The sequence below is a fragment of the Labrus bergylta genome, chromosome 10, assembly GCF_963930695.1.
Source record: "Labrus bergylta chromosome 10, fLabBer1.1, whole genome shotgun sequence".
Classification (NCBI taxonomy): Eukaryota; Metazoa; Chordata; class Actinopteri; order Labriformes; family Labridae; genus Labrus; species Labrus bergylta.
The window spans coordinates 28657014-28678114 of NC_089204.1; the positions used below are offsets into that span (position 1 = coordinate 28657014).

Here is a 21101-nt window from a genome sequence, read left to right on the forward strand (position 1 = left end):
CTAAGGGACGATGATAGAGTCCAGAGCATGAATTGTGTAAATAAAGGACAGAACCACTTTTTTTTAAAGCCTCTAGTTCGTCGTGTTCTGGAGGCAAAAGTGACCATGTTTGGAGAAGAGGGCGGAGAGGGAGAGGAGTGAGTGGTTAGGAAATGCTACATTACCAAATATTGTGTACACTCTTTGCCTGTGGCTAAATCATTAGCTGGCTGAAAAGCTATTTAACCATCGGGTCCCCCCCAAGAAGCTAAACTCGCTGCGTGATCACTCGTATCTGTGTAGGGAGAGGGAGCAGCGGGGAAACAAAATAAACCAAGTTACTTAGAAGATCCAGCTTCCTCATCACCACAGCCATTTTCTCTTTTACGCATAACGCTAACGGCTGTCCCGACAGCCACAAAAAACATCAACTTATGACAAACAGTGAATGAGCTTACTGGCCAGGTATCATGAGTGCAGACATCCATACCTGCTAATTAAGGCTAACATGTAAAAACATTAAACGTTAACATTTTAGAAGGCCTTATAGTGACTCATTTTATTAGTTAGATATTACCATTAAAGACTAAAAGAAGCAGCACAGATATTAACTTCAGTGACTGGTTTAGTGTATTTAATAAACATTGGTATAAAGAAAATGTGCTGTATAAAACATGTTTTAGAGTTTGTCCTCACTTATTGTTGTCATAAAAAGAAAATGTATCATAGAGACCAAAAATGTCTTTGCATAAGGTTGTAAACATGTTTAGTTCTACTCTTTAAGTTGGACATTTTTAAAAGGCGCCTCATGGGGACATCCTCACATTTGGAGTCGGCCTCAAGTGGTCACTAAAGGAACTGCGTTATTGTCTCTTCTGCACTGATGTTATTTCTCATCCTGGTTTGACATTTTGTCTATCTTACACATCCATCCATCCTTTCTCTTTCTTTTATACAGCGCCGCTTGTTAAAGATAAAGATAAACTTTATTGATCCCCAACAGCTCAAACACAGTAGTAGAACTTAAGTTAAAAAACACAAACATATTTACATTGATTAAATAAAGCAAGAAATTACAATCCTGATAAAATAATAGGCATATACTATATAAACACTTTCACTTGTGGAAAGACCTAGACATCCCTCTTAACGGCTCCTCCTGGGGGATTCCAAGGCGTTCCCGAGCCTGATGGGATATATGATAATCCCTCCAGCAATCTCAGGGTCCACACCAGTGTCTCCTTCCAGTGGGATGTGCCCATAAGACCTCCAACGGGAGGCGTTATAATCAGATGCCTGAGCCACCTGAACTGGCTCCTTTTGATTTAAAGTAGTAGCAGCTCTCCTTCACACTCCCTCTGGATGTCTGAGCTCCTTGTCCTATCTCTAAAGCTGAACCTGGATTTCTGAGGTCAACACAAACAGACTCAGAAATCCTCTTTATTTTTATTTTTATTTTTTTAGTAGTTGACCTTTAATTTATTTAGAATTACACATTCACAGACATTTGAACATATTGTTCATTTGTGCTTAGACGATAGAGTGATTCCTCTTTTCACATTTTTGTAAATTTATACAGAACAAAAGAAATCAAATAGAAAAAAAAATTGATAATAATAATAATAGAAATAAAACCGAACAAATCAAATAAAAAGACAAATTGTAAGACATGGGGTGATTTTCCACAACAAATACAACAAAACGAACCATACGGGTTTCATAACTAAAGTAAAACCAGATTAAACAAAAGAAGAAGGGAGTTTAGGGAAGAGGATTAAGGTACCCATTTAATCCAGAGGGTCCTGAAATTTATTTTTCTGAAGCTTCAGAGAAAAAGTGATCCGTTTCATTATATAGATTTCATAAACTACATCATACCAGTCTTTCACTGAAATCCTCTTTCATTAATGTGAGACTCTCCTGCTCACCCCTCCAGGTTCCACTTTGACATCAGTCCCTTTGAGGAGATCTGGCCTGCTGTCTTCATCTACATGGTCCATAACTCCTGTGGAAAGACCAGGTAATGCTTCACATGGCTAAGTCAGTTTCTCATCAAAGTTTGAGGTGATTTGTGGATGATCGTGTATTTCCTCCTCAATGAAGCTTCGAGCTGGAGAAGCTGTGTCGTTTCACCATGTCTGTACGGAAGAACTACCGGCGAGTGCCCTACCACAACTGGAAGCACGCCGTGACGGTGGCGCATTGCATGTACGCAATCCTGCAGAAGACCTCCGGGATGTTCACAGAGCTAGAGGTTTGCTGCTTCTCATGGAGTTTGTGTTTTATTTGGTCCTTCAAACTAAATATTTCCTTCAGGATTTAATTTCAAGATGTTTCTTTTTTTCTCTGGTTTACAGAAGAAGGGTCTGCTGATCGCCTGCCTCTGCCACGATCTGGACCATCGGGGGTACAGCAACACGTACCTGCAGAAGTTTGACCACCCGCTGGCTGCTCTGTACTCCACCTCCACCATGGAGCAACACCACTTCTCTCAGACTGTCTCCATCCTACAGGTAGAGCTCTCCTATGCAGAAATACACATTTAAATGTTTTTATCATCTTTTAAATTCTAATATTTGGCTGGAACAGATTCACAAAAAAGAGCCGGAAAACACGGTTTAGATGATGGGTGGATGTTTTTGTTATGGAAGCTTACCTCTGACTTGCAGATGGAAGCAAAGAATGGGGGGAACAATGTGCATGAAAAGACCGGACACAAAAGGCCTAAATTCTTTTATTTTGCCTTTTTCCAGTATGCACACATCCAAGCAACATGCATACAGGCGCAGGACAAAGAAATTGTTTAGCTGCAGAAAAAAGAGAACGGTCTGCATGCAATGAGCAACTCTATTTGAAACAGGGCAACAAGACTTTTCTTCTGTGGAAGATTTTCTTGATCAAAACATTGCCCTGTCTGAAATAAATTTGCTTATTAGGAGCAGAACACTGTGCAGACATTTAACCCTTTTCTCACATGTGGCCTGAAGTTTTTGAGAACAATTTTGAGAAAATGTAATGCAGGTTGCTCCTGAAATCTTCCTGACTTCCTTGTACACACACACCTCACTGTGGGAGATTTTCCAGTGTGAGGGGGGGAGGGGAGCAGGACATGAAGTAAAAAGAGCAATGCAAAAGAGGCAGATGAAGCAACAGAATGTGACGCTATGATGACAGTTTTTTTATATCCTATAATATCAGTGCTATATGTAGTTCAAGCTATATTTACAATATAAAGAAAACATACAGTCCAAACATTAGGAAACATGTGGAGTAGTTTCACTACGTGCACAGACACCCAACTGTATATTCATTCAGTCATGGCTGTGTGCAGGTTGCAGGATATAAACATCCTCCTCCATCACCAAAATTCACTCAAAGTGAATTTTCTTGAATATTTCTTGTCTCGTTTTCACACGACTCAGTCCAACTTCACAAGGAAAATTTACCAAGACGTTGACAGGAAATATTCTGGGTGAAGTTGGAGGGAAAATTCTGCTGTTTGTGTTCACACCTGCAGCTCAATCCTGAAAATCCTGAAAGTTTTCAGGAGTTTTGTGCATGTGTGAAAGCACCATGAGGAGGAAGTCCTGGTCAAGATATCGGCATTCAGTTGTTCACAAACACACAAAGTGCATTTACTGGTCAAGTCATTCTCAATCCTGAGTTTATAACTTTCTGTTTATCAGATCATCTATACACACACACAGTTTATTACTGTTAGAAAGTTTCATACCATTTAGTTGTGAGCGCCCCCTTGTGTAACCTCCAGGATTTGCTGTGAGCCTGAGGAGAACTTTTGACGACTACAAACCTGTTGCAGTCCAGCTGAGCTGAACGCCTCATAAGTGGAGCTTTTGCTTTTTTATTGATCTCTTTGTTTCTCATAGCTGGAAGGGCACAATATTTTCTCCAACCTGAATTCCAGCGAGTACGAGCAGGTGTTGGAGATCATCAGGAAGGCCATCATCGCCACCGACCTCGCCCTGTACTTCAACAACCACCAGCAGCTGACGGAGCTGCTGACCTCGCAGGCGCTCGACTTAAGCAACCACTCGCACAGGTCAGGTCGCGACTCGAGGTCAGAGCAGGTCTCAGAGTGTCTTACAGAGAAGAACCTGGAGCACATAAATAGCGCATTGAGTTTTTTCTCCGCACGGCTAAAACTAGACTCCTCTGCCCTCCAGGGACCGTGTGATTGGTCTGATGATGACAGCATGTGACCTGTGTTCTGTTACTAAGAAATGGCAAATCACACGACTCACAGCCAACGACATCTATGCTGAGTTCTGGGCTGAGGTACAGATTTTTTCACTTTAAACAGTTTTTAGTGTCACGATTGTGCTCCTGTTAAAAACCAGGCTGGACCGGATTTGTTCTTTTTAATGCTGCTGCATCGAGTGTGTCCAAACATTTCCAAGCCACAAACTAGTGTTTGACTTGTGCTCTGAAGGTTTGCCACTGTGTGCAAGAATGAAAGGAAATGTCTCTTTTTTGGTTTTGTTTCCTCCACAGGGAGACGAGATGAAGAAGATCGGGACGCAGCCGATCCCCATGATGGACAGAGATAAGAAGCATGAGGTTCCCCAAGGCCAAGTAGGACCAGCAATTTAATCCCTCTTACTCACACACACAGACACACACACAGACACACACACACACACACACACTGAACTGTAGATTATTGTTGCATTTTTATGGTGAACAATTACCACATTTGGGAAGCTAGTTGTAGTTACTTTCAGTGCTTTATCCTGGACTTAAGTTCCCGGTCATGAGTCTAATCCCGGTTTTAATCATATTTGGGATTTAGTGTTTACATGCAAGGCAAGGCAAGGCAAGTTTATTTATGTCACACATTTCAACAACAAGGCGATTCAAAGTGCTTCACACAAGACATCAAAAAGCATCATGACAGAGGAAAGAAAAGAAACATTAAAATAGAACATTTAAAAATCACTGAAATTATTAAATCTGAAAATATGTTCAAATAAACATGCACACAGAGAAACCTGGTTATTCATATCCCTGTATACATGATAAATACTAGCATCCTGGTTTCTGATTAATGCGTCTTGTCAGCGCAGGCACCTGGGATGTTTATTTTTTACCGGCACAAAATGCGGCAATTTTGAAATCTGAGAGCGTGAGACCTCTGGGGCTTTCTCTCTTCTAAACTTTGATTCATGTTTAATTATTTCATTACCGAAAGGCAAAACTCCAGAAGTAAGATGCTCTTGTTGCTGCCGCCATGTTTGTTTTGCTGATTTTTTAACTTTTGTTTGTGTGTTGTTTTTTTTTGTGTGTCTTGCTTTAAGGTGGGATTCTACAACGCTGTTGCGATCCCATGTTACACGACGCTATCAGAGCTTTTCCCTCCGTCCAGTCCTCTTCTGAGAGCCTGCAGGTGAGAACACCATGCTGTCTTTTTTTTTAAAAGAGTGAGGGGAAAGTTCCCTCCTCCAAGGTGGGCTTTAAAGGGCGAGGTCTTAACCACAGAGAGAAATATACTGAAATAACTTCATCATTGTTGTTTTTATATTTATACTTCATTGTGAAATATGTCAGAAAATATGAAAATTATCCAAAGTTCATTTTCACAATATTGCTGATTTTACATCTAAAACATTTCACAGAAAGAAATGACTGACGTGTGTGTGTGTGTGTGTGTGTGCGTGCGTGCGTGTGTGTGTGCGTGTGCGCATGCGCGTGTGTGTGCATGCTGGTGGAAAGGTGCACATTAAAACAAAACTCTGAAGTTAAAAATTAAACTCACATGCTACAGTACGGGTGTTGTTGTATGAACTTAGCTGGTCGTCTTTAAGCAGACAAAAAAAACATGATCACATCACTCCTGTTTTTTTTTAACCTTTCTCACTTTATGTGTCAGAATAAAATGGAAGATTTGAATGTTAACTTTTTAAGTCTCTGTGACCTTTCTCCCCGCTAAATCTCTGACCTCTAAGTATCTCATGAGATCCTCTAGCAGAGATTTTATTCTGATCCAAATACCCAACTAAAAACGAGTCCTCTCATTTCTGTTCTTATTTCTTTTAACTTTATTGTAGTTTTTTTTTATTATATCTTAATTTCACTTTGCCTTCATCCTATTGATATCTATTCTACTTTGAAACCTAAAGAGTTTACGACTTGATTTATTTTTCTCACTCGATGAAGCCTTTTGTTACTTTGGTTTGAAGTTTAGGATTATTATTGTGTGCTAACAGGAAACTGAGTGCATGTCACATCCAATAGGAGTGTGAGAATGTATTCATATGTGTCATTTCTTATTATTGAGCGGGATCATGTTGCACGCCCGCCGCCCTTCAGCGACATGTAGTGACCTTGATCTGTGGGGAATGCAAACAAAGCGAGCGGTGTAATATTTAAGCTCCTGCTGTACGTCAGCACCGGTGCTCTGGGGTGGGCAGCAGGCCCAGACCCCGCGGAGCCCCACAGACGTGTAAACTGCATCAGGCCTGATAATTGAATGGAATGGCAGCAAAGGGCAGCACTTGGTGCACTCGTACGTCAGGCTTGATTTTAGCACAGAGGAGGGGAGGGGCGGGGGGGGGGGGGGTTACCTTGATGACAACAAGAAGTGAAGGAACGAGTGCAACAGATGACTAATGTATGACACTCCTGCAGAGCGGCTGTGTGGACTTGTGTGGACCACTGATATTCTAGTTTTGAACACAAGTGAAAATTCATTATAATTTTGAGTTCTTTGATATTTGTTTGACTTTATGATGTTTTTGTGACAATGATTGTTACACATTTTCTGATCATCATTTCACATCCTATTTCTACTTACTCATCATTTCTACAGTTTTATAATTTCAGGTTTCATGTTTTGAAGTTCTGACTCTCCCTATCGATGCTCTTGCTCACACCCTTGTGGCCGCAGAGTGAAAATACATTTTATACCAAAAAGCTTCCCCATCACTGCCTACAATGGAACTTACAGATTTTAATTAAAAATAACAAAAACTAGAAATAAGCAGCAGTTACAAATATCCACCTAAAAACTGCCTAATCTATTTAAGGATGAGACTTTTTTTATTATTATTAATCTATTTAGGAAAGACCATTTTGGGCCTGTTTGTGTTGTGAAAAATGGCTGCAGAAGATCTAAGAGTGTGTGAAGGATTATGAAAAGACTCAGAGTTACTATTTCTGTGAAAAAACTTAAAGTTTAAAGGTCACATATTAATCAAAACACTCTTCTCCATGTTCCTCTAACTCTAACATGTGTCTCTAGTCTGTCTACAAACCCCCCAATGATGAGAGAAGTCCATCCTCTCCGTCTTCTGCAAATGTGTGCTCAAACAGGCCGTTTGGAGATTTTCCCTTTATGACATCACAAAGGGCAGTAGCCCCTCCCCCAGGTGGGTGACACTCCCACCTGGGGGAGGGGCGTTCTAGGTTTGTTCTAGGTGTTTGTTCTAGGTGTTTGTTCTGAACCTCTGAGTCTGCCTTCTCACCGTAAACAATAGGACATGGAGCGAGAAAGCACCGAGTACACCCAAGCCCTTCCAGAGAGGGGGTGTGGTCAGACACAGCTCATTTACATATTTAAAGGTACAGACACAGAAACAGCCTGTTCTGAGCAGGGCTGAAATAGAGGGGTTTATAGACATGATCAAATACAGGATCAGAGTGGATTTAGAACAAGAAACTTCACACACATGTTTTGAGGAGCTCTGAGACTTTTTTAAACTAAAGAAGAGGAGGAGGATATGTGACCTTTAACTTTAAAACTGAGCTCATCACCACTCGCTAACTTAAAAACCTGCAGAATATGATGGAGCTGCTTTGTGTTTGCAGGGAGAACCTGGGCCAATGGGAGAAGATCTCGCGGGGAGAGTTGGAGGACATCATGCCCAACCGGCCTTCAGATTCTTCAGGCCCTGTCAAGGTGGATAACTGACTACCAAAGGGGGTTTCTGGCCCACCAAAGGAATACAACCTGAATCCTGCCACGGACCCTGAAACTGTCGGTACGGAAGAAAACCACAAATCCTGTGTGAGCAGGAGGCAGATTAGCTGAAAAGCGACTTGACTTTGAAAACACACAGTTACCTCACTGGGTGACGGAGGTGTCAACACTGACGGTTTCACCGCTTCCCAGAGACTGACAAGACGGACGATGCGGAGACACTCTGACCCGTCTTATCTGCATCCACTCAGCTCGGGAGTTCGCTCGGTAGAATGGACTTTTGTGCCGTTTTCAGTTTTGCTGTTTTTATTTCTTTTATGGTCTTGTATCTTGCAGAGGCCTTACTCTGAACCTTTCACAGGCTACAATATGTGAAACATGGTCGTGGGTTCAGGCTTTTTTTTTTTTTTTAATGGTACTGTTTGCCTTCTGTGGTAAGTTTATCGTACGCGCACTACTTCAGCAAGGTTTTTCCCAGAGACAGAAGGAATGTGTAGAGCAGATGTGTCATGCCACCTTACTGAGAAGGTGAATGTGTTTTTTGTTTTTTTTAATTACTTTTTTTGAGCAAAAATCCTTTGCAGTACTTGAATAAAAAGACACACAGTCTATTCTAGGTGGAGATGGCAGAAATCCCCCCCCCCCCCCCCCGCAGCAGAGTCTACTAAACATGGTTGAACTGTGACGAGGAGGAGTTAGATAATGTCCACACTTGTGAACACAGTCACAAGAGAGTCACAATGTTTCTCCCCTTAAGTGGACCCCACAGCACTGGCCCCCCTGCCCCACCCCCCGCCCAGCCCCTGGCATTTAGAAACCTGCTGCACAGTACATCAACTCTCTTCTGATTAATAGGATCTGATCCTAGGCCGGCAGTAATGATGCATGCAGGACGGGACAAAGATGCACAAATAGCATCCGTCTCACATCACTTATAGTAAGCCAAGCCCTGCACACTATTGAATTTCCACTCTCATTACATTTTTTGACGCCACAATCTCATCATGAATTATTTGACACTACAATCTGGTTCCTCCTCATTAATCAGTAATCATTTTTTACAAGCATGAATAAAACACGATAAAAAAATGAGGATACCGCACAAGTTTGCAGAGTTGTCACAGCGGATTATACAGATTTGTTTGTTTTGTCAGTGGCACAATAAACTTTTCACAGCGCTGTCTGACCTTATCTGATGTCCAGGCAGCGTCATGATTTACACCACACAAGTCCAGGCGTTCGGATTTAATGATGATAAAAGAAGAGGGGAATAAGTTGTAGCTGATACAGTTTTTTTCTTCATCAAGCTGTAGCCCTAAAACATTTCAAACACTGAACACAGCCAAAGCAGCTCAGCAGGAAGCCTCAACAATCATCTGCTTTGTCATTTCACATTCAAAAACTGTTAATCTAACGTGCATCATGTTTTTTTTATTTCGGGTTGCAACTTAAGAGCATTGGCTGCAGAAGCTCCCCTGATTCCCCTGACATGTAGACAGAGATGAATAATCCTCTAAGGACTTACATGTGTGGGTGGGTGGGGGGGTGGGGTGGGAGGGGCTTCCAAAACGAGTTTCCAAGATCTTCCAAAAAGGCAAAAAACATTGTCTTTAAACGTCATTCCAGTGGACATTGTCCCTCTAAGACTGAAATTACCCCTTGAATAATTTGTTTTAACGACTGGTACTGTGGCTCCCAAATGTGTGTGAATGTACATAAGATGAATGTTTTGTTGATTGCAGATCCTCGTTGGTCGTTGGCCGTTTCCATGACGTGCTCTGTCTTACTTTTTTCAGAATCGCTTCCAGTAAGCTTCAACCAAGAGCAACAAACTAGCATGCACCTGAACTGAAGTTTCTATATAGTTTTGCATAACACGGTAATAAGGTGTGTACTGTGTACGATGTGTGCTCTGATGGTGCTAAACTGAATGGCAGTCATGCACTTTCTGACTGGGTGTGTACACTGTGTGTGTGTGTGTGTGTGTGTGTGTGTGTGTGTGTGTGTGTGTGTGTGTGTGTGTGTGTGTGTGTGTGTGTGTGTGTGTGTGTGTGTGTGTGTGTGTGTGTGTGTGTGTGTGTGCGTGCATGGTTGTGTGTGATGACTTGACTGTCTCTAACCCCTCCAGCGCCCCCTCCTGAGAACATGGTTAAGTCCATAACACTGCACTGTCCCTTCTACTTTTCAGCACCAGTTATATCCCATTGTCTGCACTATGTTTAGCTTATGATCTTTATCATTATTATTATAATTATTGATGATGATGATTATTATTATTATTATTGCTATTATTACTATTGTTATTTTCTTAATTAGAGTTAAAAATTTAAATTAACTTATATTTTTTATACAAAGAGAAACAATGTTGGCCTTTTTTGTTTTGTACAAAGTAAACATTAAGATAAACAAAACGGTCTCGACATGTTACTGTTACCCAGAATAAAGCGGAATGTCTCAACTGTAAATGTAAGAGCAGTAGCCCAAATGACTTTTATTAAATACATGAAAAACACCTTTGTGCCCGATCCTCCTTTGATTCTGTTTGACTTACTTTGTCTTTTAAATATTTTACTTTTAGTACTTAAGTACTGGTTATTTATAGTTATGACGGGGTTGGGTTACTTGTCTCTTTGATTGCACTTCATATGGTCCATTTTTTAAAACAACTTTTTGATCCACTAGATGTCGCTCTTGAGCTCCAGCATGAAAACAAAACAAACTTCTGTTAGGCCACGCCTCCTCCATACTGCAGCCTCTGCTCTCCTCCAGAGACACACCTCCAACCCCTCTCTGCTTGCGTTCACACCAAGGAGTAAAGTGTGAGCGGCGAGCAAAAATTGTCCTTTGCTCGAGCTGCAATCACCTGTGTCCTGCATTGTTGTGTTAGCATGCTAATGTTAGCGCTCTTTAGTTAGCTCGTAGCTTCACATTTCATGTAAACTGACACAGAATGAGCGTGATCTAAAAACTCTTACTAACATCCGAATAATCAGTGAGTATGTTCTTCTTCTTCTCTCTAGTTCTTGACTAAAACAGCTTTTATACACAAGGGGAGGAGCCGGCCGTCCCGTCCATGTAAACACGGCTCTGACAACAACACAGCCAGCGGGACTCGAGCTTCTCCCTCATTGTAGACAGTCAGGACTCAGAGACACATTTACACAGGATTCTGCTGTACTTATGTGTGAAAATCTTCATTCTTTCTTTAGAGCAACATTATGGAGGGATTTGATTTGGTGCGCTTTGGCGCCCACCGAAGCTTTCTGCTTGCAACTGCACTGTTATAAAACTTTCATCTTACAGCCTGCCCAATATTCACCCTAGCCCAGCTTCTTATGTGGTCACTTCCTTTTTCTTTTATTAGCGCCATCCTTCACCGCCCTCTTCCTCTTCTGAGCGTCAGCCGTTGTATCAAACAGTACAGAGACGGGATAACTGGTTTCTTTTTATAGCTGAAGGTTGCTCTGTGATGTAGTGATGTAAAGTCGTACACACTTCTCATGGGAGAGCTGCGGCCCGCTGCCTAAGTTACATAGTGCAGCGAACAGGTGACCGGAGGAGCTCTGTGGACATGAGGGAGACGCTTTTCTCCCTAATAAAAGTTACTGTACTTTTAGATCAACTTTCAAACAATTGTTTAAAGCTGGAAAATTACACTTTGTTGCTTTAAATTCTCCCTCTTCTTTTTTTTTTTTTTTTTACTTTCCTTACATTTATTTGACGTAAGAAAAGAATAGGACTTACAAAACTATTGGCCACTTCCCAATAACATGCAGTTAAATATAACAATATAACAACATAATCTATCTATAAAAAAAAATAATGTTTTCCAAGTGCTGCATGTAGCCAGCAACATCACTCAGTTATAGCCTTGTGTTTGCATTCTTTATAATGCAGCCTATTTGTGTCATGATGTACAAATGAGATCTCGCACTTGAAAGCTCATGGGTACGATTATCACCAAGACACTGAACGCAACGCAGGCATTACGCGCAGAGCGAGCACTGATTACGCGGCTCGGTCTCCTTGGCAACCAAGTAAAGCGAACAGGCTGCTGGACGGTGGATCCCGAAGAAGAGAGTTTTTGTTTATTTGTGTCATGGCAGGGCACGCAGGTGTAATTATCTAACAGGTGAGGTTATTCTGTTGGGTTTGTTTACGCCTACTTTGTTCAAATACGTCAACTTTGTATTTAAATGATATTAAAGTAACGTTAGCGAACATACGGGACACTGTTTGCTCCTTTAGGTGCCTCGTGATTTTCGTGAATCCCTCTTTGATTTATCTGGATTTACAAAAGTTATGAAGGCCTATTTGTTTTTTTTAATATTAAACCATACATGCAGTGAAGTTAGGCTGCAGTTCGGCTAAATAATCAGGTCAATATTCTTCTAAATGAATTAAAAGTCACACGTTTTAAATTTTTGTGAAGTTAGATTTAGTTTTTCTGTGTTTTCTGGATGTCTAATTTCTCATAGTGAGCAAATACAACAATGCACTTTGTTATTACCATTTTTTGAATCAACATTTTTACAGGTTTCTTCCTTTATTGGAAGCAGAGTCAATATGATGTCGATGTTTTTAGTTCGACTGAATCCCAGATTTGACTCAAAGATGATTCTCTTTTAATGCAAATGTGTGTTTTTGTCTCCCTCTGGTTTACTCTGTAACTTTGTCTTTTTTCTGCTGACTGTCTCGTCCAGGTCTCCCCTGGTAAAGAGGTTCTTAATCTCAATGGGACCAACCTGCTTTAATCAAGGTTGAATAAAATATAAAAACATGTCTTTGCAGTGCTGAATGTATTTGTGTGTTGCTGTGTTTACTTACAAACTTTACATTTGCAGTCATAGCCATGTCCGGCGGTAGCAAGGCAAAGAAGGGGGATTTTGGAGGCGACATCCACAGACTGCTGCTGGCTGCTGAAGCTGGTCAGAAGGCGGATATCCTGACCTACTCCTCAGGTCACCTGGGGCCTCGTAGCCTGAACCAGAGCCTGCCCCAGAGGGAGGTGAAGAAGTCCTTTTGGAGGGCATCTCAGGGCCAGGATGATCCTCTAGGCCCTCTGACACACCGGCAGAAACAGATTTATCCACTGGCCGACATAAAGAAGAAAGAAGTCAAAGAAGACCCTCCCTCTAAGTTCTCCACTTGCAGAGCCTTAGTGCAGTGTGAGGGCTCAAGGTCAAGAGAGGATCAAATGACTGATTGTTCATCACATGCAGACAGAAGAGAGGACGATATAAGCCTACTTGAGATTGTTTGTATGTCCTCAAACATCTTGCCTGTGCAGGTGAGAGCCCATCCCGAGAAAAGGTCAGACTCTCCTTCTGATCCGGCGGGGAAACTGCAATTAAGTGCGAGCCTCTCTGACCGGGAGGGCCTGAAGAATGTGGGACAGGTAGGGCCGAAACAACTCTTAGGCAGGCAAGTCATCACAAAGCAGCAGGAGCTCTGGGCTGGAACAAATGTTGCTGAAACACATGAGAGGAAACTAAAAAGGGTAAGGATGGTCACAGGAATCATAACATCATGTCACCAGTCTTGTAAGTGCAGTTTTTTTAAATGTTAGGCGTGCTATTATTTCCATTTTTCATGAGATGGAAATTCTGAAAAGTTCTCAAAAACACTCTTACAGAAGGTGCATGAATAAAGACACGCACACACTTTCACAAACATCTGAATTTGCAAATGTTATGCATGTGTGTGTGTGTGTGTGTGTGTGTGTGTGTGTGTGTGTGTGTGTGTGTGTGTGTGTGTGTCCATGTCACACCCAGGAGCTGAAGAAGCTGTCAGTGCACAGCCGGCCCAGCAGAGACCGCCTCGTCGTGTTCAGTGACGTCTTTGATGATGTCTGTGACGGCTCGCCAGTATTTGGATGCATCCTGAGGGAAATTAAGGTTTTTCCATTTCCTCTGTACCCACTAGCACATTTTTAGCATGTGCTTTCAGACGTATTAGAGCCGAGAGAGAGCGAGAGCGAGTCCCTGGTGTAGCAGGCGGAAGTAGAGCAACAACTGGAACCTGGTCAGGATTCGCTGGGGAGCGAGTTCAGCAGAGGGCAACTGTTGGATCAGAGCTCATTCATAAAAAAATGTCTCAGAGTCATGAAACTTTATGTGGCTTTGCTTTGCTTGCCCTGTAAGTCGAACTGTTTGCTGCCATTAGTGTGCAGCGTCATCATCAATTAAACATTTATTTGGTGTAATGAGTAAAAGGTTAAATTTAAAATGTCATGCGACAGAAATCCAATTTGACCTACCAGAATATTTTTCTTGAATTGTTTTTATTTATATATAGAATATATCTCGATTTCATTACATTAAAGTGGAGTCAAAAGAAGCAAAAGAAGGAGCAAAAAATGATATATATACAGATATTAATAAGAAACACACCACATCCACACACACAAAGAAAAAGCTTTATGGTTAGATTCAGTACATGGGGTCATAATCTACAACAGGACCCAACACTTAAGAAAGTGTAGTTGCTGTCCTTTCACATTATACTTTTTTCAAAGACGAAGAGGATGGACTTTTCTCATCATTTGGGGGTTTGTAGACAGACTAGGGACACACGTTAGAGTTAGAGAAACATGGTGAAGTGAGTTTTACAGAATATCTGATCTTTTAAGTCTTCAGTTCCCTCCATCAGCTGCAGTGTGACGTAGTTTAAGTTGATTAAAATGATCTATTTGACAATCCCATTAGCAGAGATTTTTTTTTGTCTTCCAGACGGAGTATGATTTGTATGTCAACCACCTGATGGCTTCCCAAACACCTGACATGGTAGACATGTTCTCTATAGATAATGACAGAGCCCTTGGAGAATGAAGGAGTCGCATGTCGTTCTCTTTTGCATACATGCAATTTGTTGTTCTGTTGCAGTCATTCAACACATCACTTAAAGATTTCAGCGGGGACAGAGTAAGAGGGATGGAGCTGGAAGACGCTGAAGAGGAGATCTGCAGGCTCGAACAGGAGGTCGGAAGAGCTCTAGAGGACAATCAGCGGTACTGCAAGGATCTGTCACACGCATATCTATCTGTACATGGTTGTCATTATTAGTTTTAACAAGTTTGTCCTTTTGTTTTTACCTCAGAGTTCAAAATGAATTAGAGATTGTTCAAGCTAAAAAAGGCCCAGAGGACAGTGACATGACGGGTAAGCCTGTATTTACTGTATATTATGATAAAATGCTGCAGCAGATGCTTACTTATTCATCTCTGGTGTGTAAGAACTGACTAAACAACCACTTTGTTATGTCAACGGGCCTTAAAGGAAGAATGTGCAACATGTTACACATAAATCATAAATCATAAATCCAGTCTCTCCTGTGTAAATGTGTCTCTGAGTCCTGACTGTCTACAATGAGGGAGAAGCTCGAGTCCCGCTGGCTGTGTTGTTGTCAGAGCCGTGTTTACATGGACGGGACGGCCGGCTCCTCCCCTTGTGTATAAAAGCTGTTTTAGTCAAGAACTAGAGAGAAGAAGAAGAACATACTCACTGATTATTTGGATGTTAGTAAGAGTTTTTAGATCACGCTCATTCTGTGTCAGTTTATGTACAATATGAAGCTTTTTTTTACCAAAAGGAAGAATGTGCGATGTGCGAATGTGCGATTTTTCAATAAGCCTGCAGGTGTACTTGTGTACTGTTTTGTTGTGTTTGGACAGATCTAGCTTCGTCAAAGCTGGGGGAAAGAGGGACGGCCATCAACAGCGTCCAATCCAAGAGGCTTCAGGTGTTGAACGTGTGGAGGGAGATCCAACAGCTGGAGGAGGAGATGAAGGAGAAACTGGTACCGGCTGCTACAACCACGAGCACAGAAAGATGTATCAAAGATAAAAAGGTGCAGAGACACAAGCTGCTTGAATTACACAATACAGTGACCATTCAAAAAGTAGAGTCCGATCAGGAGGTGTTTTTGGGTGTGGTTAAAACGCACATGTCTGCAGTTTTTTCAACTTTCTCCCCTTGTTTGCTTCCAGACTGAGATAATGAGACTGATAGCCTCAAATCACCGTCTGAAGGCCGCCAACAAGGCAAGGGAGTTTGACCCTCTTCCCACCATATCATCACTTTTCAAGTATTAATGATTCTGAATGCATTTCCTGCTGTGAGATAGTCCGACACTTTTTTTTAAAACTCTGTAATCTTTCCTTTAAGGATCTGGAGAACGACATCAACATGCTGCTGGGGAGAGAGAAAGCGAGCAAGGCCACCAGACGGTACATGTCATTTATCACATAACACACAGAGCAGATTGCTCTTGGATGACCTTTGACCTTTGAAAGATCTGACTGACACTTTCTAATGTTTTACCTCCAGGATGTTGTGGCAAGATATCCACTGTGATCTACAAACAGACTGAAAACCTTCATCAGCAAGTGAACTACGGGATGAACTCTTGAGATTAAAAAATCATCTTTAACCCACCTACTGCGTTATCGTAACACATCATCCAAGCACATCTAAAAAGTATCTATATTAGAAATAACACATTAGTTCCTCTGTTAAAAATCCAGACACCATCAGCAGGCTTAAATAAAACATTTAAGAAATATAAGTCCTGCAGGGAAACTTAGAAATGTTTACAGTAAGAGTTTCAAAAGTTAGATGGCTTCATATGCAGTCTGGACACTTCATGAGTTTTATTCTGTTGTGTGTATTTTACTGTTTTCTTAGTTTGACCATGCAACACTTCAGCAGCTTTTGGTGTAGCTGATAAAGCTGGAGGAAGTATTTAAGGTAGCCGACAAGTGCAAAGGCTCGGGAACAATGCAGCAAACATTTCACTGATTGCATTGCTGTTAGTATTTTCTTTTGGTTTTTGCGAGAGGATTAGTCATCAGCTGGTTACTCTCTTCATAATGTAGCTTCAGTTATCCAGGGAAGTCCAATTAGTATTTGTCAATATGAACAATTTCCACCTCGTGGTTGAAAAACAAACACTTGAGGTGGTGTAAAGGTGTATTTCCCCGAGCACTCGTTGCACATCACTCATCGAACACAAGAGGGCAGCATACACATGTTGAATGAATCTTATGATCTGTTTGTACTTCTCCTTGTGCTGAAGTTTAATTCTTCTCTGACCTTTATGAAAAAAACAGAGAGAAGACGATTTGATGTTTGTGATGTCTTCACAAAGGTCATGAATGAAATGTCGGCATTTAGAGAGGCCGAGTGCTAAAAGACAGTTTCCCTCCCGGCTCAGCCCCCGTTTGACTTCTGAGTCATAAAAAATCCAATTACATCTTTGTGGATAAACCTGTGATCAAATTACTGATTTAATGTGCTCAAGAAACAGAGAATGAGAGGATTAGAGGGATTATTTCAGATCTCTTTCTGATTGACATGTGGTTGACCTTTGCCCCCAACATGACAGACTGCCTTGCTGTCTGCTCGCACCTAATCACAGGTCAAAGTCCGTCAAACTCTCCGGCTGGCAGAGTCAGTACGAGCAGAGTGTGTTGTTGTCGCTCACTCTTCTGTGCTCCTGTCAACCTGTCAACACCACCATGCTGCTCCGGACTGTGCTCCTGCTCCTCCTGTGTGTGTCCGCGGGCATTTGTGCCACTTTAGGCCACTACCAGGCCCGAGCTGAGGAGGAGGAGGAGGGGGCGCCTGCTGTCACCGATGCAGCTGATTTGGATGCAGCTGTAGAAGGTGTAGCTCCTGCCGATGTGGAAGTGGAACCTGCGGATGATTCCCTCTTTAATGATAATTTACAGGCAGAAATACTTGCAGCTGACGACCCAGCTGCCAACAAACCTGAAGCGGACGCCCCTGAAGTGGATGGTGCAACAGCAGAAGAGCCGGAGACAAAAAGCGACAGTCCCGCTGTAGACACCCCTGCTGTGGAAGTTTTTATCAGTGAAGCTGTAACCAAGACACAACCGTCTGATGAGGACGCTGCCACCCAGGAGAAACCTGAATCTGATGAAGCTGTCACCCAGGAGAAACCTGCTGAAGAAGATATCGCCCCAAAGAAAACTTTAGATGAAGCTGACACCCAGGAGAAACCTGCTCAGGAGAAGGAAGAAGAAGACAATGAAATCAAACCAGTCCCAACAGAACAGGCCCTGAACGCACCATTGGCTCAGGAAGAGAGCAGCAGTTGGAGCTTCAACTCTATCAGAAGTAGTTTCCAGACCATGAACGGCTACTTCGACTCCCTGGTGGAGCTGGTGGGGGGACAGGGTGGCGTGTGTCAGTACCGCTGCAGATACGGTAAGAGTTAATTTTGTCTTAGAGATATCTAAAGATCAGAGAACTTGCAGATCAATTTTCATAAAAGTCAATATAGTTATGGTCCCCACATCCAATTTTTCCTCAGGCTCCAATGTGTTTTTTTTGGTCGTTGCACATTTCAGGACAAAAATCGATTCCCGAGCTCTAAGTTTGATAATTTCACTGTATTTTATTGATTTCTAATTGCTGATTTTGCACACTTCAAGACCTAAATCAATCAATCAGTTTATCTGCAACGTGTTACTTTATCCAAGTCAGAGTGCTAGGTCCTCCAGGCTGCTGATAATGAAACCTGAACACATCGTGCTTATCAGTCTGGAAGGCAGATGTACTTACAGTTATGCAATCGGTGCAGATGTTCTCAAACAGAAGTCCCATCTTATCTGTGAATCGACACACGCCCAGGAACAGAACTGCACTGTTATCATGTAGGCCCTTCACTAGAAGTACATGATGACATAATGAGTTAATTAATGGGCCTTCACTCTCATCACAATTATTATTAGTTTTTTTCTTTTTTCTACAGGAGAGATTCCTCAGTCTCGTCCCGGCTACCAGCTCCCCGAGCCCAACGGCTGCAGCTCCTCTCTGGTTGGATTCCAGGTGAATGATGTTGTAGGTGGCCACAGCCCAGAACGACACTATTTAACCTGCTTACCTCAGCTGACCACAAGGGGTTAGAAACGTGATGCATTAAATGTTCTGACATGTTGTTGTTGTGTCTCTTGATGACAGCTCGACATGGGGATCCCGGCGATGACAAAGTGCTGCGACCAGCTCGACATGTGCTACGACACCTGTGGAGCGAGCAAGTACGACTGTGACACCAAGTTTCGCTCGTGTCTGCATGACATCTGCTCTGACGTCAACAAGAGTCTGGGCTTTGTGTCCAAAGTGGAGGGTGAGTTGTTTTATATTTTAACAACAGTAAGTTCCAACAGAGCATTTTGACTGGACCAGAGGGATCCATGAGCGCTGATATAGAGTACAACAATGTAGAGACTGGAAAGTTTCTGTGACTCTCCTCTTTGAGTGTTCTGAGTTTAATTACCAGAACTGCAGTGAGATTTTAGACACTTTTGGATACAAATGACCGGTAGTATCGGGGAGCACTTTTAAAGACACTTCAGATCTTTAGTGACATTTTTAACCAGAAGCTGCTGCAATGAAGGAGAGGAAGTACACTCCCAGAAACATGTGTGTGAAGTTTCTTGTTCTAAATCCACTCTGATCCTGTATTTGATCATGTCTATAAACCCCTCTATTTCAGCCCTGCTCAGAACAGACTGTTTCTGTGTCTGTACCTTTAAATATGTAAATGAGCTGTGTCTGACCACACCCCCTCTCTGGAAGGGCTCGGGTGTACTCGGTCTTTCTCGCTCCATGTCCTATTGTTTACGGTGAGAAGGCAGACTCAGAGGGCAGAACAAACACCTAGCTGTGGGAGTGTCACCCACCTGGGGGAGGGGCTACTGCCCTTTGTGATGTCATGAAGGGAAAATCTCCAAACGGCCTGTTTAGGCACACATTTTCTGAAAAGTGGAGCAGGCAGAAGACGGAGAGGATGGACTTTTCTCATCATTGGGGGGTTTGTAGACGGATTAGAGGCACATGTTAGAGAAACATGGGGAAGTGCATTTTAAAGAATATGTGACCTTTAAACTCAAAGTCGGGCTGTAATGTGAGCCTGCTGATATTCAGTATAACAACACACCCTCTTTATTGCTTTAGGACTTCTTCTCCTTTCTTGCCTTTGAGCTTCAGAAGAATCTACAGGACGGTTTTAACATCTGTGATACTTGTCACTCTGAGTCACTTATCTCTCTCTCTCTCTCTCTCCTCCCCCCCTCTTGTCTCTTCCTCCCAGCCTGTGAATCGATGGCCGACACTCTCTTCAACACAGTGTGGACTCTCGGTTGCAGACCTTACATGAACAGCCAGAGGGCAGCGTGTGTCTGCGCGGGAGAGGAGAGGGACGAACTGTGACACAGAACTCTGTGGAACAAGAACTCCTGACACTTTAACAGACTGAAAGAAAAAACCCCAAAAACACTTCTCCACAGTATTTCCACAGATCAGACTGTATATTTATGGACTCTTTGTGAAAAGAGGAGAAACGTCACAGTAGCTCTCTTGAAGAGGACTTCCAAAAAGATGTAGACGGGGAATGAAAATGAGCTATCAGTGTAACTTTCAAAATCTTACTGAGTCACTTTCACCTTCCTTCTCTCTGGTTTTTAAGGCCTCTATGACTCCATTATGGTTAATTACTTTGACGACTCCAGACAAAGAGCCTGATGGGAAGGATATTGTAGTTGCTTTAATTTCCTTTTTGGACACACAAGAGACAAAATAATTACTGCGGTGCACATGGTTCACTGTGCTGCTATTCATCACCATAGTCTGCTTACACCTTCATCCTGGAACGATTACCACATCTTATAGGTTCATGTTTGATGTAAGTTATTTGCCTGTTAGTGCTTGTTATGTTTACATGAATAAATACACTGCTCAGAACAGTTTAATGACGCTAGATGGATTGTCAGATTGATGACACGTGCATAACTGACGATGATGTCTGACGTCCTCCATGGCCATCGATTAAACAAATGAGTCAGGATTCATCTTCAGGATGTTCCACTGGTATATTTCATGTCCGTGTGAAGCGGTGTAAATTATTAACCAGTTTTATAAATCCACTAAATCTTTAAGCTGTAATCGAGCCGGAAAAAAATGCCTTGACAGGGTGACCTAGAAAAGGCATCCTTCATACTTGTAGTTGTTACAAATGGACTGTGCCCCCCTCTGAGTGATTTCTAATAGAAATGTCATTCACTTTAATGTCAGGAGATTGCTCTGCCAGGCAAAGTGGCAGAGACGCTCAAACTTGGACGTATTAAACAGGACCGGAGTGATTTTCAGCGCCGTGACCGACA

At 42.2% G+C, this 21101-nt stretch overlaps 3 protein-coding genes across 11 annotated transcripts in view; all 3 read left to right on the forward strand.

The window, feature by feature from the left end:
- pde10a (phosphodiesterase 10A) overlaps nucleotides 1-10427 on the forward strand; it is a 72812-nt gene extending 62385 nt beyond the window's left edge. For 4 of the 8 annotated variants that reach the window (XM_020653475.3, XM_020653478.3, XM_020653482.3 and 1 more), the window contains 8 exons: nucleotides 1916-1999; nucleotides 2083-2233; nucleotides 2337-2492; nucleotides 3867-4057; nucleotides 4164-4275; nucleotides 4492-4572; nucleotides 5295-5383; nucleotides 7804-10427. In XM_020653475.3, the coding sequence (XP_020509131.1) occupies nucleotides 1916-1999; nucleotides 2083-2233; nucleotides 2337-2492; nucleotides 3867-4057; nucleotides 4164-4275; nucleotides 4492-4572; nucleotides 5295-5383; nucleotides 7804-7906 (967 nt within the window). In that variant the 3' untranslated portion in view covers nucleotides 7907-10427. Of the gene's footprint in view, nucleotides 1-1915; nucleotides 2000-2082; nucleotides 2234-2336; nucleotides 2493-3866; nucleotides 4058-4163; nucleotides 4276-4491; nucleotides 4573-5294; nucleotides 5384-7803 lie in introns of those variants that run through there. The other 4 variants (XM_020653479.3, XM_020653481.3, XR_002278603.3 and 1 more) reach the window with 3 other exon arrangements.
- Nucleotides 10428-10522: 95 nt separating this feature from the next.
- LOC109998571 (uncharacterized protein C6orf118) lies at nucleotides 10523-17193 on the forward strand. The gene is made up of 11 exons (XM_065959310.1): nucleotides 10523-12047; nucleotides 12619-12674; nucleotides 12760-13415; nucleotides 13690-13812; nucleotides 14647-14700; nucleotides 14800-14924; nucleotides 15014-15075; nucleotides 15588-15763; nucleotides 15903-15956; nucleotides 16081-16142; nucleotides 16243-17193. Exons 2-11 carry the CDS (start codon nucleotides 12650-12652, stop codon nucleotides 16283-16285), a joined length of 1380 nt encoding a protein of 459 aa, XP_065815382.1. The 5' UTR covers nucleotides 10523-12047; nucleotides 12619-12649; the 3' UTR covers nucleotides 16286-17193.
- Nucleotides 17194-17432: 239 nt separating this feature from the next.
- Nucleotides 17433-20698, forward strand: pla2g12b (phospholipase A2, group XIIB). 2 transcript variants are annotated; one of them, XM_020653486.2, is made up of 4 exons: nucleotides 17433-18144; nucleotides 18692-18780; nucleotides 18901-19066; nucleotides 20033-20698. In XM_020653486.2, the coding sequence occupies exons 1-4, from the start codon at nucleotides 17433-17435 to the stop codon at nucleotides 20149-20151; spliced, it is 1086 nt and encodes a 361-aa protein (XP_020509142.2). In that variant the 3' UTR covers nucleotides 20152-20698. The 2 variants fall into 2 exon arrangements, with proteins under 2 accessions (XP_020509142.2, XP_020509144.2); XM_020653488.2 differs by having other exon boundaries at nucleotides 18692-18768.
- The last annotated feature ends 403 nt before the right edge of the window (nucleotides 20699-21101 follow it).

Excerpts from the sequence above, each read along its gene's own strand:
- pla2g12b (XM_020653486.2), top strand. The coding sequence starts at position 17,433 with ATGCTGCTCCGGACTGTGCTCCTGCTCCTCCTGTGTGTGTCCGCGGGC. Across the intron at positions 18,145-18,691 it reads TCAGTACCGCTGCAGATACG|GAGAGATTCCTCAGTCTCGT; the intron begins GTAAGAGTTAAT and ends TTTTTTCTACAG. Across the intron at positions 19,067-20,032 it reads CTTTGTGTCCAAAGTGGAGG|CCTGTGAATCGATGGCCGAC; the intron begins GTGAGTTGTTTT and ends TCTTCCTCCCAG.
- LOC109998571 (XM_065959310.1), top strand. The coding sequence starts at position 12,650 with ATGGGACCAACCTGCTTTAATCAAG. Across the intron at positions 12,675-12,759 it reads ACCAACCTGCTTTAATCAAG|TCATAGCCATGTCCGGCGGT; the intron begins GTTGAATAAAAT and ends TTACATTTGCAG. Across the intron at positions 16,143-16,242 it reads GCGAGCAAGGCCACCAGACG|GATGTTGTGGCAAGATATCC; the intron begins GTACATGTCATT and ends TTTTACCTCCAG.